We start from the raw sequence: 15,781 nt of genomic DNA, 5'->3' as shown, positions 1-15,781 counted from the left end.
CAATGAATAGGATTTGGCCACTCCCTCCTTAATACCTTCTCTTCCCTTGGATTTCACACTGATGCTTTTTCCTGAATCTCTTCAACTTCTCCCTTCCAGAGCTGATCTTCCATTGCTCATGTGACCCAGTCACAGACCCTTTTCTTTCTCTACTCTCTCTCCCCTGCAATCTCATTCATTCCCCATAGTTTTCTACTGGAACGGATTGAACCTGGAATCAGAAAGACTCATTTTCAAATGCTCCCTTCCACACTTAACAGCTATATAACAGCCCAAATCCCTGAACTCCTGAGCCTCCCCCCTGCTTTTACCAGCAAAATGGAGAAAATGTCCACAAGACTTTCCTCATGGAAACTGGTAAAAGGATCAAGTAGAAATAATGTACATGCAGCAATTGGCAAGCCTTAAACTCTTTTTATTGTAGTGCCCCTCAGGCCTTTGCGCTGGCACACGTTCAACTCTTCCTAATCTTGACCTCTTGAGTGAACCAGTTTTATGTCTATGCCATCCTCTACTCTTGACTCCCTAACTGCCTTGCCCTATTACCACTCATGCTTTGACAAACACTAACCTACAAATGAACAGAATTGGGAGAAATCTCACAGTCTGTTCTGTCTATCTCATTTTGATTGGGCCATCGCTGCAATAACACAATCAATCCTTCCTCCCTTCGAATTGTTTTTTCTATCCCACTGCCCGCCATGAGTTTCTCCTCAAACCTCTCACAACAGCTTCCCTTCCTATGCTCTCAGGGCTAAGTCGTGACTCGAAGACCCAGGCCATTCATCATGCACTCTTTCCTTACCTTCACTTTTCAAACCTTGACATCATGACTCAGTATCTCCTGCTTGAGTACACCCTGGTATCTGATGACAAGGTGGCTTTCTCCCCAGGCAAGGCCATTCCATAGCTATTTACTCCCATTCCCTTCCCTCTTAGCCTCTCTTCCACCATGTGCCCCCCACCATGTGTCCAATCGCTCCCTCTCTACTAGTTTGTTCCCTGGTGCCTATAAAAGTGTGCCCAAGTTTCTGCCCTGATCTCTCTCCCTTAACAACCTCATTATTTCTTCTATAGTTTATTCATCATCTCAGATCTCTGTATAAGTCTTGACTGACTCCTGAGCTGGCCAGTCCCATAATCCTAATGGCCTATGGCCTACTCTATAGTGAATATCTCCTAAGGCATCTTGAATTCAACATATCCAAAGCAGAATTCATTATCTGTCCCCCCAATCCACATTCCTACTGAACTTCCCCATTACTAACAAGAGAATCCCAAGAGCTCGTCAGCCAGCTTCAAAATTAGCCAGTCTTATCTCATTCTCCTCCATCCCACTTACCCGACCAATTGCCAAAATCCTGTTATCTCCATCTCCACATCTCCTGAATCGGTCCTCTTCTCTCCACCCCCTGTAGCCTTTTCATCAGTCCTTGTCTCGACTATGACACAAAACTCTCTTGATTTGTTTTCCCTTTTTTTACACAATCAACATAAAGCATAAATCTGACCATTAAAGCAGATTAGACTTCTCACAGCTTCCACTCAATAGACTCCAGGGGCTTCTTACTAACCTCTAGAACCAAACATAACTAGTTCCTCTAATTCTTCCCAACTTGGTCGTCTCCTATCTCTCTAGCCTTTTTACACATTATTCCCTCCTATAGTTCAGCCATATTGCCAATAGTGATGTTACACTGAAACCATCAAGTTAGTGAAATACACAAAATACTCGCATAGATTCAATTATAAAGGGTTCCTGAAAGAAACAAAGAACTTAAATGGTTGAAGGAATCATCAGTACTTATTTCTAGGCTGTGAGAATATTATAAAAATGAAAACATAACCAAAGTTAATTTACATTTTTAATCCTCTACCAGACAAAAAAATCTAGAATATCAAAGGGAAATAATGAAAAAAGAGAAGGAATGATTGGGAACAAGTACTTCCAGGCTGCAAATTACATTATAAAGCAGAACCATCTGGTATTGGCTAAAAAAATAGAGAAGTAAATCAATGGAACAGATTAGGAAAGGAAGAAACAACAGAATTCAATAAACCCAATATTCAATAAATCCTAATGCTTTTCAAAGTGGTTGTATTAATTCACAGCTCTACCAAAAATGCATTCTTGTGCCTATCTTCCCATAATCTCTCCAACATTAATTATGGATGATCATTTGTTCATCTTTGCCATTATAATAAACAGAAAGAAGCAAGGAAAGACTTACATGAACTGAAATAGGTAAACAGTCCCTAGAAAACAAACTATGCAATGACTAGAAAAAGATAATTGGAAAGAACCACAAAACAATTAAAAGTGAATGCTACAAGATTGTAAAAAACAAGGATGGCTCTAAAAATGAAATAATCTTTTACTCTCTCCCCACCCAATTCTTTAAAGAAGTGGTGGTAGTTTCATGAGCATACAATACTATGAATATTTCCATATTTTTCAATCACAGTGCTTGATTCAGGCCCCAAAAGTAATCACATTCCTTAGCAGTACTCATCCCAGGGCAGTAATTGGGGTGATATGGGGGAATAACCCTTGTGCTGGACATGACAGAATAAAAAGGCTTAATATGGAGCTGATACACAAGATAAGTAAAAGTAAGGAAGCACTTAGTTGCCTTTGGTGGATTTAAATCACCTGACCCATATGAATGATACTCTGAGATGCTAAAAGAATTTATAGATTAATGTTTCAATGTCAGTGGAATCTGAAAGATCACAGCAAGCAGATGAGAAAGCACAAGATTGTAGAAAGACAAATATTGTTTTGACTTTAAAAAAAAAAAAAAAGAAAAGAGTTTGCAAACCAAAGACCAGTGAGCTAGAACTTGTCATTAAAAAAATATTTGGAAAATATCTATGGAAGCAGTTTTTACAAAGAGTCAGTATAGCTTCATCAGGATCAGGTTATAACAAACTTTTTATTTACTTTTTTAACAAGATTTTTACATTAGTAGATGACAGAAATATTATGGCCATAGTTTACCTAGATTTTAGAGGAAGCATGATTAGGAAGCAGCTCTGAAAAAATCTGGGGGTGTGATGGAACACAAGTATAATATGAGTCACAGTGTAATGTGGCATGTCAAGTATTTCTAAGAGTTATCACAAAGAGGAAGGATCAATTATACACTTCGACAACGATATTGTATGAGGACATATTTTGATGGAAGTGGATTTCTTTGACAAAGAGACCTGAGTTTCAATGATAAATGACGGACAAAAGCAGCTACACCCAAAGAAAGAACACTGGGAAACGAATGTAAACTATCTGCATTTTTGTTTTTCTTCACGGATTATTTATACCTTCTGAATCCAATTCTCCCTACGCAACAAGAGAACTGTTTGGTTCTGCAAACATATATTGTATCTAGGATATACTGCAACATATCCAACATATAAAGGACTGCTTGCCATCTAGGGTAGGGGGTGGAGGGAGGGAGGGGGAAAAAAATCGGAACAGAAACGAGTGTCAATATAATGTAATTATTAAATAAAAAATTAAAAAAAAAAAAAAAAAACAAAGAGGAAGGATCAGATTTGTTCTCCTTAGCCCCAAAGGGCAGAACCAGGAACAATGGATACCAGTTACAAAGATGTCAAATGTAGGCTTAATGTCAAGAAAAACTGTCCTAACTGATGCATTGTTGGTGGAACTGTGAACAATGCAACCATTCTGGAGAGCAATCTGGAATTATGCCCAAAAAGTTATCAAATTGTGCATACCCTTTGATCCAGCCGTGTTTCTATTGGGCTTATATCCCAAAGAAATACTAAAGAAGGGAAAGGGACCTGTATGTGCCAAAAATGTTTGTGGCAGCCCTGTTTGTAGTAGCTAGAAACTGGAAATTGAATGGATGCCCATCAATTGGAGAATGGCTGAGTAAATTGTGGTATATGAATGTTATGGAATATTATTGTTCTGTAAGAAATGATCAGCAGGATGAATACAGAGAGGCTTGGAGAGACTTATATGAACTGATGCTAAGTGAAATGAGCAGAACCAGGAGATCACTTTACACTTCAACAACGATATTGTATGAGGATGTATTCTGATGGAAATGGATTTCTTTGACAAAGACTCAGTTTCAATTGAAATGATGGACAGAAGCAGCTACACCCAAAGAAAGAACATTGGGAAATGAATGTGAACTATTTGCATTTTTGTTTTTCTTTCCGAGTTGTTTTTACCTTCTGAATCCAATTCTCCCTGTGCAACAAGAGAACTGCTCGGTTCTGCAAACATATATTGTATCTAGGATATACTGCAACATATCTAACATATATAGGACTGCTTGCCATCTAGGGGAGGGGGTGGAGGCAGGGAGGGGAAAAATCGGAACAGAAGCGAGTACAAGGGATAATAATGTAAAAAAAAAAAAAAACAAAACTACCCTGGCATGGGTTCTGTTAATAAAAAGTTATTATAAAATAAAATAAAATATTAAAAGAAAAAAAAAAAAAGAAAAACTGTCCTAATAGCAGTTCAGAAGCAGAATGGGGAAGCTGGGATTAAAAAAAAAAAAGTGTTAGTGGATTCCCTGTCCATCCTTAGAGATCTCAGAGAGAGGCTAGTCTACTGCTTCTTAGGTATGTTCCAAAAGGGAGGCCCGTCATGCACATGTTGGATGAGATGGGTACTGAAGTCCCTTCCAGTTCTCAAAAATTCTCAAACTCCAACAGCGTATATGGTATGCTGCAGTGCATACTCTATTCATTGCCAAACAAGCTTCCGCATTAGATATTTTTTTTCCTTAGATAATCTGTTTTTCTTTTCTACAAGAGAGAATTTGATGGGGAAAGGGATAATGCCTATATAGCAAAAACAAAAGGCACCAATAAAAAATTGTAAAGAATAGAATATGGTTAAATAAAAGTTTAGAATTGAAGAGCTTAATTAAACACAGTAACCTCTTGGTTTTAAGTAGAATGCAGTAACCCTTATTTTAACTGAGGCCTGTACCCAATTTTCTAAGTACCAGAATTCACAAGGCTTAAGGAAATCTGGTTGTCATATTTTCCAAGACAGAAAGGATCTGAAACCAAGAAATGAGAAGCTAAGATGTAGGAAACTGAGAAGTGGACTAGTATTTCCACCCTAAAAAATATTTCAAAGATATGAATTTTAAAAGAAAAAAAATACACACACACACACAAAAACATATTAGGGAAGACAGAGAAAAAGATTGTAGTTTGCAGATGACAAATTGAAATAACACTAAAGAGAAATAAGTTAGCTATTCAGAGAAGAAATATGATATAAAGGAAAGAGAACACTATTATTTGGCATTATAAATCTGCCTTCAAATTCTAGCTCTCTGAAATACACTGAATTTTGTCTTGAATGCAAGTAATTGATAAATGCTTGGGATGGAGGATAAAGCAGGAGAGTTTTTTTATTGGAGGTTTTTTTTTTTTTTTTTTTGCTTTAACAGTACTTTTATTTGAGCCTAAGGTAAAATATTTATACTAAGAAAAAAAATCAAATTTCTTCAAAAGTTGCTGTTGAAAATAATACAGCAGTAATGAATATGAAATAAAACAGCAATAATCAATATTAAATTATCTGCTACTGATCTAATCAATATTAAATTATCTGCTACTGATCTAATCAATATTAAATTATCTGCTACTGACCCTTAAGGACTTCTCAACTTTATATCAAGAAGAAAGAAATTTTTGGATTAAATTCAAATTGGATATATGTGAAGTATGGTGGTATTTTTGAAACTATCTTGTTTAAGGCTTTGATGATGGTTACCAAAAGTCCTAGATTCTTATATCGTTCAAAAACCAGTCCTAAGAATAAACAGTACAGTGTACAGAACACAAAAGTTAATTCATCCTTATTATCATTTTTTAAAACACACTAGTTACTACCATCCAGCACCATAAGCTTTTGGAATAGTGAAATATTCAAGAAAATAGTAAACCGGAATCAGTGAATGATATTTTAAAAATCTGTTTTAACTACAAGGTAAGTAGTGTTAAAGCAGACAAAGATAAAATCAAACATTAACTTCATGGTAAATTATCTTGCAGAAAATTTAAGTAATGCTATTAAGTTTTGGTATCTGCTAAGTAAGGAAGAGGACAACAACAGCTTGAAAGCACAAGAATATGATAAACATATCAAGTAAATAACAGAAGGAACATGGTTATAGATCAGAAGACCTGGGTGAAAAAATCTTCTGCTATTTAAGTACTCATGTGATCTAATTCTAACCATCATCTATCTCCCTGGGCCAGTTTTTTTATGTATAAAATGAAAAGTTTGTATTAGATAACAGTTAACGTCTCATTTGCCAGGTTGAAATGCAAGACTAATAGGGAATTTTTTTCCAGTAATATGGGCAACTTACAATTCTACTGATTCATATCACTATGAGCACTAGCAAAAAATATGAAAAATCATCACCTCTAACATCCTATACATGTACACTGTCTGTGTAAGCATACAAAGGAACACTAAAACTGAATGAAGACAGAAAAGTCTATGAGAGAAGTACTTTATTGAAATTTTTAAAAAGGACAGATTAAGAATTCAAAACAACACGATATGAACTCAATTAAACAAGTTCCTACAGCTCCTTCTATCTGAAAGACCAATGTTCAGTTTTAAGGATTATCAGTTTTAAATTTCATCAGAAACCAAAAAATTAAGAATTGCTAAAGCATGAATAAAAAGCCTTTTCTACTTTATGCTCCTCCAGATTTTCTAGGAGTGTTTCAACTGTAGAATCCAAGAGTTTTTACACAAGTTAAATGAGAGAAATCAGATTATTCACTGTTAAACTTCTCATAACTATTTAGAAAAGCTTCAACTTACATTTTCTGGTTCTACTCCAATGTCTTCACAAAATTTCTCCATGCCTTCAGGACCTACAACATCATCAGTCCCTATAATAAAAAGGAATTTTTACTTTAACCTTTAAAATAAATTCAGCTAATGCACTTGAAGATTTTTTAAAAGCCTTGTATTACAAAGATACTTACTGTACAAGAAAAAGTTCACTTTTTAAAATTTCCAGCAGTAGTCGCGAATCAATTTTTGCAGTATGAATAGAGAATACTCTAGAATTTATGCAAATGCTATCTTCAAAGCCCAAGTTCTTCTCTCAATGCTTTAAGACATTTTAAGGTATTCAAGTAGTGAACTCAAGGCACATGTAAAGCTGAGGCTGCCTAAATTCTATTTATAATTAACAGGATTTAATTTTAAGGCTATTTAAAAACCTAATGCTCTAAATTTTTTTTTGCATTAATCATATATGTAAGCAGTCTTTTTATGGATTCTATGGCACAGCCAGCAAAGAATACATCATATGGAACATAAAAAAGGCTGGTTTTCAAATGTTTTCTCCTAAACATCAACAGAATTCCAAGTCCATGAAGGGCAAAAATTTAAATCTTTTAGATGTATTACCTTTTATTGATGGGCTTAATAAATGTGACTTTCATAGTCATGAGATTAGTAGGATCCACTCACTGACAGAAAGGAATTTAACTATTGGAGACCAAGTCATTATAAAAACAATTTTTCCCACCTCCCACTTAAAATACTTTTTGGTAACCAACATTAATATGCCAAGAGAGCAGGAGGAGATATGATATGGTCAAGTGAAAGAAGTATTGGCCTAGAGGCCTCTTAAGCGTATCTGGCTATGTCTACTCTGGGGACTATCTCTTAGAAATCAATCTTTAAGATTTTTTGAGCTCTATCAATGGTAAGATGAGGTCATCCTAAAATAACTTAGCTAAAATTATAAATAGTCAAGTAACAAAAGCAATATTTTAAAACAATCCCAAGTAACATTCACTACTAGCAATCCACTGGAATGTATATAAAATTGTATGCCTAGATGGAGTAACGCTATAAAGTCACACAAACTTGTTCATCCCACTGATTTCATCTACGTTTAAGAAAATTAAGTAAAACGTACCACTAAAATCCTGTTTAGTGATTTTCTTTAGAATTTTCATTTGTTATCCAAAAATTTGATTACATTTTTTCCTTTATTTGCTGATATCTCTATGCATTTGTACAGTTACCATATGTAATGTGCTTTTGTTGCTTTTAAAAACATTTGCACAGAAATGCAATTATATTGTTAGCTGCAAGCTTTAAACAAAGACATTTATCAATTATTATCACAAATTTTCAAAACACAAAAAAAAATTCTGCATGTGATTTTTCTAAATAGCTGAAGCTTATTTCTTTAGGATAACTAAGTTTCTTAAAACGTTTGTGAATGGAACATACTTTTCTTTTTAAATAGAATTGGACAAATTTAACCTATTTTTTGGACACAAGAATAGAAGTCATCTTCCTCACAAGTTTATAATACTTTGAAGTTTACATTATTTTTTCCACAAAAATCCTGCAAGAATATAGCACAACTATCATCTCCATCTCAAAGTTAAGGAAATTGAGGTTGAGAAAGATTAAGTTATGCAACTAGAGAAGTATTTTTGAAGTCTGTAGTTCTTTTCAATATGGTATATACCATCTCGGAACAAAAATCACATTAATTCAAGTACAAATTAATGACACTATCCAAAAATCTAATGAACTAAGTAAGGGGATTTGCCCCTCTCCTAAATGGCTTCAAACAGATAAGCTTTTTCTGTTATTGTCTGCTTATTATGTTTTTCTAATATCTGTTCCCTTATTGATAAGCATCAGTCTCCATTTAATGTCCATGTGACAACTCAGAAGCAACTCTTCACTTCTATGTTATGACCTGGAACAATTAGAACCATTATCTAAATAAATGCTTATTAAGAACATAAGCTTTAGTGAAATTTAGTACATTTATGCTCCAAGTCCATATCAAAATTCTATCTTCTTCCAAGGACCCAAAGTCATTTCCAATAAGTTTCAACTAGATACTGCCTCCACCTCCACTCAGTTCCCATGTTTTCTACTTTCTATCTCTCAACTAATAATATTTTGTTTTGTCCCTTCTTTTAAATAATTCATCTGGCTGAAAACCAGTTGTTCAGGATATCGTCTTTGTCTTCCTTTTGTAAACATAATAAATAGGAAGTTAGTATTATTTTCCTCTTTTGTCTGTCTCACTAAATTCTTTTCAGGGATAATAAGAGCAAAAGTGAAATAAATAAACAATAGGTACTCCTGTCCCAAGAGAAAAGAATTGTTAAGGGAAGAATTTTCAGATTAGTATACTTTATTCTTATACAAAATCATTTATTAATTCCCTTTTCGAAAATAGTTACCTTATAAAATTTCAAATTGCCCAGGCTACAAAATTCTACCTAAAGTTGACAAATTTTAGTAATCGATTCAATTAGCTCATTCTAAACTAGGTAGCACCAAGTTATCTTTGGCAAAAATCAAAATCCAAAATGTTAATTTCTTGATGACTTTAGAATCAATAAACCACAGGCATTGCTAGTAGTGTAAAGGACAATGCATTTAGAGTCAGAGAAAGAATTTGTGTTCAAATTCCAGGTCTAACCTTGGGTTTGAATTACTTAACTCTGGGTTCCAGCTTCTTCATCTAAAGAATGCAAGAGCTGTACTCTCTTCCCTATGCAACCATGCAACCTGAAATCTAAGAACCTAGGATACTATGATTAAATCAAAGTCTTGGACCAGTGGCCATTTTCCTTCACATTACTACTCTAAAGTTTGCAGAACCCCTTACATATCTATCTTATTTGAGCCTTAAAACAATCTTGTGAATTCCTGCAAGTGTCATGACTCCCATTTTTACAGAGCTTGGGCTCAGAAGCCAAAAAAGCTTCAACTAATTGGCAGATATAAGAGATGGGGTTTAAAACCAGATGTTTCTAACTCTCAGTCTAGCACTCTATCAATTTTGCAGTGAATGCTTCCTCAACAAATAAGAGAATTCATCTTGGAGGAGAAAGACAACCAAAAAAATTTTTTTTTAATTTACAAACTTTCTCCATCTTTCAAACATAAATAGAAAAATGAAGATATCTTAATTTGAATTTTTCTCCTAAACCCACAACAAACAGCGATTAAAACAGTCCAAAGAATTGGTTAAGAAAGTTGTCAGTTTCAAAATAACAACAGCTAACAAAAGTTCAAAGGCATTTAGTTATGTCTTAATAAGAAATATTAGGTGGAATGTGATTACTCAACAAACCCCCTACAGAAAACTACAGTTTAAGAATCTTTCAAAGTTAATTTTTGGTTTATTTGTCTCCCAGACATGTACCAAGAACTGATTTCCCAAAAGAGAAAAAGAAAATAAAGCATATGAATGAATTTTAAAGTATTTACTGAGTGTTTGCCATGTGCTGAGTGCTTGCTGGTGATATAAAAAGAAAAAGTGAAACAGAACCTGTTTTCAAGCTCAACTTCTATTAGGGAACAAAAATATACAAAAAGAAGTCCGGCAACAAGTTTAGAAAGAAATACCCAGGGGTCCTTGGGTTATGTCACCATGTAGATGGCACTTCCAAAAGTAACAATATTGTAGCTTAATTTTTATTAATAAAACCAACATATTTTCTTGCAACCAAAAGTGAGATAATTAAATTTTACCTGGTCACCTTCTAGATTAAATATGAACCTGATAAGAGAAAATAAAACATTTTTTGCCTCCTAAATTTTTTTTTAAAGGATAAGAGGTTGATAAATACTTTGGTTTAGTGTGGTAGTTCATGCTAAAATTTGGGCAAAAGCAACAAATTTTTCTTACCAATTGTAGTCCAAACAAATTTTACTGTTACTACTCTACAGTTATAAAACCCAAATATATATATAAACTATTTAAAACAAATTTCTGGCAATGATATTTTGAATGTATCATTTTCTTTTTAATTAAAAAAAGTTTCGTTGTACTCTTTACTCTTTATGGTTCAAAGCTATAATGTTTAACTTTGATATCTGCATTCAAAAATAGGATTCCTAGTGACAATGTATTTTCCTCTTCCCCATATATTTTATCCTTTTAGTTCCCTACCAATATTTAAATTATTGGTCTTGGCTGTTAGTTATAGAGTATTCACTAATTTGTTCCAAATGTGCCTCAAAAACATACACACACACACACACACACACACACACAGCAAGCCTTATGACAATAAAATAATTTTAAAGGCATTTAAAATATTTAGATTCCAATGAGTCAAAAAAGAACACCTACCTGCATATTCATAGAACCACTCTAAGCACCTCTTACTTGAAAATGTTTCTTCCTCAGTCTTTATTCTAGTTGAATCATATTTTCTATACATGCTAGAAATTTAAAAAAAAAAAAAAAAGAGGTTATGGAACTAACGCATTTTGCATCCTTGGAGAGAACATAAAAAAGTGGTGACTTGAATCAACTAACCATTTACTCATGAGCACTTAAAAAAAGACTTTGTGGTGCCTTCCCCATTCCTATAAACTATTATTAGATAACTGTCATATCTGTTTGCCCCAGAATTACGTTATAAGACTTTTCATGGTAAAAAATACCATGTCGCTTTGGTTAGGAAATTAACTGAAAAATATCTGGAATTTGTTCTAAGACTTTAAGCTATTTTCTCTATAGTATTTGCTATAATTTATCAAAGATTGCTGCTGATAAGAGTTGATTCTGGAAATTTTTCTCAAACTCTCCACAATCATATTGTGAAGTATCCATCTTGAGAGTTGAGCTGGCTGCAAAGCCCTAACTAAATTTAACAAAAAGTCACATTCACAGAGTCCTTTAAACATACGGTTTCATCTGATCTTCACAACAAACCTAGTGAAGTAGGTGATATTATTACTACGATTATTACAATAATTTTACACATGAACAAACTGAGGCTTGAAGAACTTGGTGACCTGTATGGTGTTCACAGAGAGAACAAATGACTGAGGCAGGATGGGAACTCAACATCCTGACTCCACACCCAGCAACTCTGCCCACTGTCTTCCCTTATCTGTTGTAGTAAACAAGCAATATCAGAAGACCGTAAGACTTTCAAAAAAAATAGAAACAAAGAAACAGGACATCTCACACAAGAGATTAAGACTAACCACAGCTTTTTGGGGCTTTCAGTAGTTGGTGAACTAAGACTGACGAAGCCCCACTGTGGGCACAGTCTAAGCCCTGGATGTCACAGAAGTGACAGACAAGCAGACTCCGCTCTCTGGGAGCTCCCAAACTAACAGCACACAAACCACCAAAGACAAATAAGGACACATTGGGAGTAGTCTCAAAGGGAAGGCACCAGCGGGAAGACGAGCAGGAAAAGCCTTTGCAGAAGGTGGGACTTCAGTTGAAACCTGGAAGGAAGCTGGAAGGGAGGAGGAGATGAGGAGGGAGACAGGTCCAGGCATGGGGAACAGCCAGGGAAAATGCCTGGAGGTGGGAGATGGAGTGTCTAGTGAAATCCCTAGCACGGAGGAGGCAGTGTCCCTGGATCGCAGCATCTGTGGAGGGGAACCCAGGAACAGGACAAGAAAGGGAGGAAGGCCAACTCACAGAGGACTCTCCAAGTCCAAGAAGATATCATGTTTGCTCCTGGAGGTGATGGGAAGTCAACTGGAGTTGACCGACTAAGGGGGTAGTGTGGTCTACCTTGTGCTTCGGGAAGATCAATCTGACAGCTGAGTGAGGGGTGGATTAGAATGAGGAGAGCCCTGAGCAGGCAGGGCACTGCGGAAGTCCAGCCACGAGGTGATGAGAGCATGTCCTGGTGGGATGTCAGAGGAGGGAAGGCGGTGTGTACAGGAGATGTCAAGGGGGAAAGGACAGAACTTGTCCACTGATTAGTTATGGGGAGGAGAAAATTTGCAGATGACAAGATAAAGATGTAGGTGTCAGCACAGATGACCAGGAGGATGGTGACCCTCTCAATCATAAATGTAAAATTACAAAGAGAAAAAGGGTTGACAGAAAGGATAAGGAATTCAAATCAAGATGTCTAAACACAACTGGAGGTTGGGAAGGAGGTTAGGACTAGCTAAGCAGCTCTGAGTTACTTACATAGAAAAGATCACCATGACCATGGGAACTGATGAGGCCACGAGGTGAAATAAATGTATGGAGAAAAGAGGACCCAGGACTGGGCCCCGAGTTACCCACTCTCAGTGGGTGTGACTTGGCCGATGATGCACCCAAGGAGACAATGAAGAAGCAACAGGGCCTTTGTTCAGCAAAGATGGCAAAATCTTTGTTCCCTAATGTTGTGTTGAGTAAAGACTATAATTGCAAGAGGAAAAATAGAGAGAAGCTGACATATGGTTAGCCCTATTAACATATACTTGGGTAACCATCATAGAAATTCCATTCCATGATAAAAGGAGCCTGCATGGAGCTTTCAGGAGGAAAGGAAAAACAAGAGAGAACAACATATAAATAACAACATTGCAAAGATGATCAGCTCTGAAAAGTCTTAGGAACTCTGATCAACACAATGAACAACCAAAATCCCAACAGATGAAATATGCTCTGTCCCTCCAGAATGGACAATTTAGGTGGAAGTGTATTTTCTTTTCTTTTCTTTTTTTTTTTTTTTTTTTTTTGATATGCCTAATATGAGAATCTGTTTCAAAGGTTGTATATATTGAAATGGGATGTTTTTCTTGTTTCCTCAGTGGGGGAGAGGTTGGACACTAAAAATAAAACTGAAGTTAAAACAAGTTGAAGAAAGGCTATTTCTTCAAATATTAGCTAGGATTTCATACATTGTTTAAAATATCAAAATTCACATGGCTAAGCATTTATCTTGATAACTGAAGTCAACAGAAATGATGGGCAAAGAACAAAAAACAGCACACTGTAGCATAAGCACAGAACTATGAGCAATTAAAACCATCAAAATACAGCTTTAGTTACCTCAACAGCTTTATAAATGGATTCCATGTCAACGTTATTCAGTAGAATCATGGATTTGAGATCTGGACTAGACCTAAGAAATAATCTAACCCAACTACCCTTGTTCTACAGGTGAGGATACTGATGGCCTAACAGGTATTTGTCCACAGAATGTGGCAGGGCTAGGATGCAAACTCAAGTTCTTGGCCTCCACAAGCCACAAGTGAGTTCTCTCAAAAACAACACCATAGTGTTGTTGTCTGTCTCTGTCTCCCTCTTTCTCTCTCTGCACACATTTAAGTATCCAGAACACCCAGATTTACAGGTACTTTAATATTACTTTTGAACTATGACTCTGCCTTGGCTACAAAATTGGGTTCTTCAATTTTTGGAAAGATGTAGAAATGTTCTCTTATAAATGATGGATCTTCACCTGTTCAATGATGGATCCAGAAGTACCACCATGGGATGGGACTGCCCCATTCTCTGGGAACCCATCACGCACACCTCCCAAAACGACTTCTGTACTCTGGCACTGCTTAATAATCATGGGATTGCAGACTTTCTCCAATTCTTTCTGCTGATGTTCAAATTCTCCCTTGTCATCAGTCTGGCTCTTCTGCAGTCAGTTGGTTTATGTTTGTCTTCATCTCCGGCCTTGCAACTTGGTATCCTCTAGTGTAATCTTCCCATTGGAAACAAAAGATTCAAGAGAGTTCTAGAAAGACACCTTGTCTCTGTTTCTCACTTAACCCCCAGACTCTTTGTGACAAGTGACAGCAACCTCATTCTCCTTGCCTGAACCACCACAGAAACCCAAGGGTGCTGCTTTCCTCTCAGATTACATCAATCTGAGAACATACCTGGGGGGAAGGGGAGGTTGCCGTGAGTTCAACGTTGCCAAGCAGGTTACTGCCCTTTATCACTGCTCTCCCATATTCTTAAGGCTAACAAGCACATCGTGCTGGCTGTCCAAAGGGGTAGAGAAGGTCTGAGCTCGATGGGGACAGGGGTGTGACACTTAACCAGAAGTGCACTAAACTCCAGCAGACACTCATTATCAGAGGAAAGAGGGGTGACACATGACACCATCCTACTCAGGGTCAGATTTCCCTCCAGACAAGATGGCAGCCCACAAGGCTGCACCACTGCAAAACAGTCCTAGGAGAACCGATGCTCACATTGAGCTCCTCCAGCTGAAGAAGTCCTGAAGAAGTTCTTGGATTTGGGGCATGCACGAGAAACTGCCCATGAAGACATGGTCACCAATCGTGATTCGTCGAGCACGTGGCCCTTAGGGTCTTTTATGTGGCCCAGTGTGCCAGAGAGTTGGCCGGCTTTTAGAACTGGCGGGAGTAATGGTGGGGTAGAGATGGCCACTTGCATAGAAAGGATTACTCTCCAGCACTCTCGGCACGCTTGTGAACGGGGTGCAGATGGCCGAGAGCCCTCTTGTTTTCTCTGATGTTCTTCTGACAGTTTCCCTTGAACTCAGCAATGAAATAGTTGGCTGTGCGATTATCAAGGTTTCCCCACCCAGATGGGAATTACCCCCTGCAGACGTGACTTTAGAGATGGCATTTTCAATGGAGACAATGAAGACATCTTAAGCGCCGCCTCTAAGACAAAGATGGAATTTCATCAAAGATGGAACTCAACACCATCCAACTTCACTCATTAAGATAATTTCAGAATCCTTAGCGACGACCCCTAGGAATCACATCCTTGTGACAGTCTTCCTAAAGTAAAAAAAGATGAATGCAGCGATTGTGTTCATCTTCTTCAAGATCAGATCTTTCTTCTGGATAGAAATTTTGGGTCTCCCCGATTGTGCTCTCCTTGGACCAAAGGCTTGCCAAACAAATCACCATTGTGATAGTATCTAGTACTTCACGTTTAACTTTAAATCTGGTGAGGTTCAGTACAACTTGATCTTCAGAGCATCGAGCATCACCCATTAAATGTTCTGTGTC

The 15,781-nt window shown here is 36.6% G+C and overlaps 1 protein-coding gene across 6 annotated transcripts in view; it reads right to left on the bottom strand.

The window, feature by feature from the left end:
• Positions 1-15,781, bottom strand: part of DCUN1D4 (defective in cullin neddylation 1 domain containing 4) — a 77,774-nt gene that overhangs the window by 26,021 nt on the left and 35,972 nt on the right. For all 6 annotated transcript variants that reach the window (XM_051967587.1, XM_051967588.1, XM_051967590.1 and 3 more), the window contains 2 exons: positions 11,160-11,251; positions 6,845-6,915 (listed from right to left, as the gene is read on the bottom strand). In XM_051967587.1, coding sequence (XP_051823547.1) covers positions 6,845-6,915; positions 11,160-11,251 — 163 coding nt within the window. The remainder of the gene's footprint in view (positions 1-6,844; positions 6,916-11,159; positions 11,252-15,781) is intronic.

The sequence above is a fragment of the Antechinus flavipes genome, chromosome 6, assembly GCF_016432865.1.
Source record: "Antechinus flavipes isolate AdamAnt ecotype Samford, QLD, Australia chromosome 6, AdamAnt_v2, whole genome shotgun sequence".
Classification (NCBI taxonomy): Eukaryota; Metazoa; Chordata; class Mammalia; order Dasyuromorphia; family Dasyuridae; genus Antechinus; species Antechinus flavipes.
The sequence above is the reverse complement of the archived record's forward strand: the minus strand, read 5'-3'. Positions and strand labels throughout refer to the sequence as shown.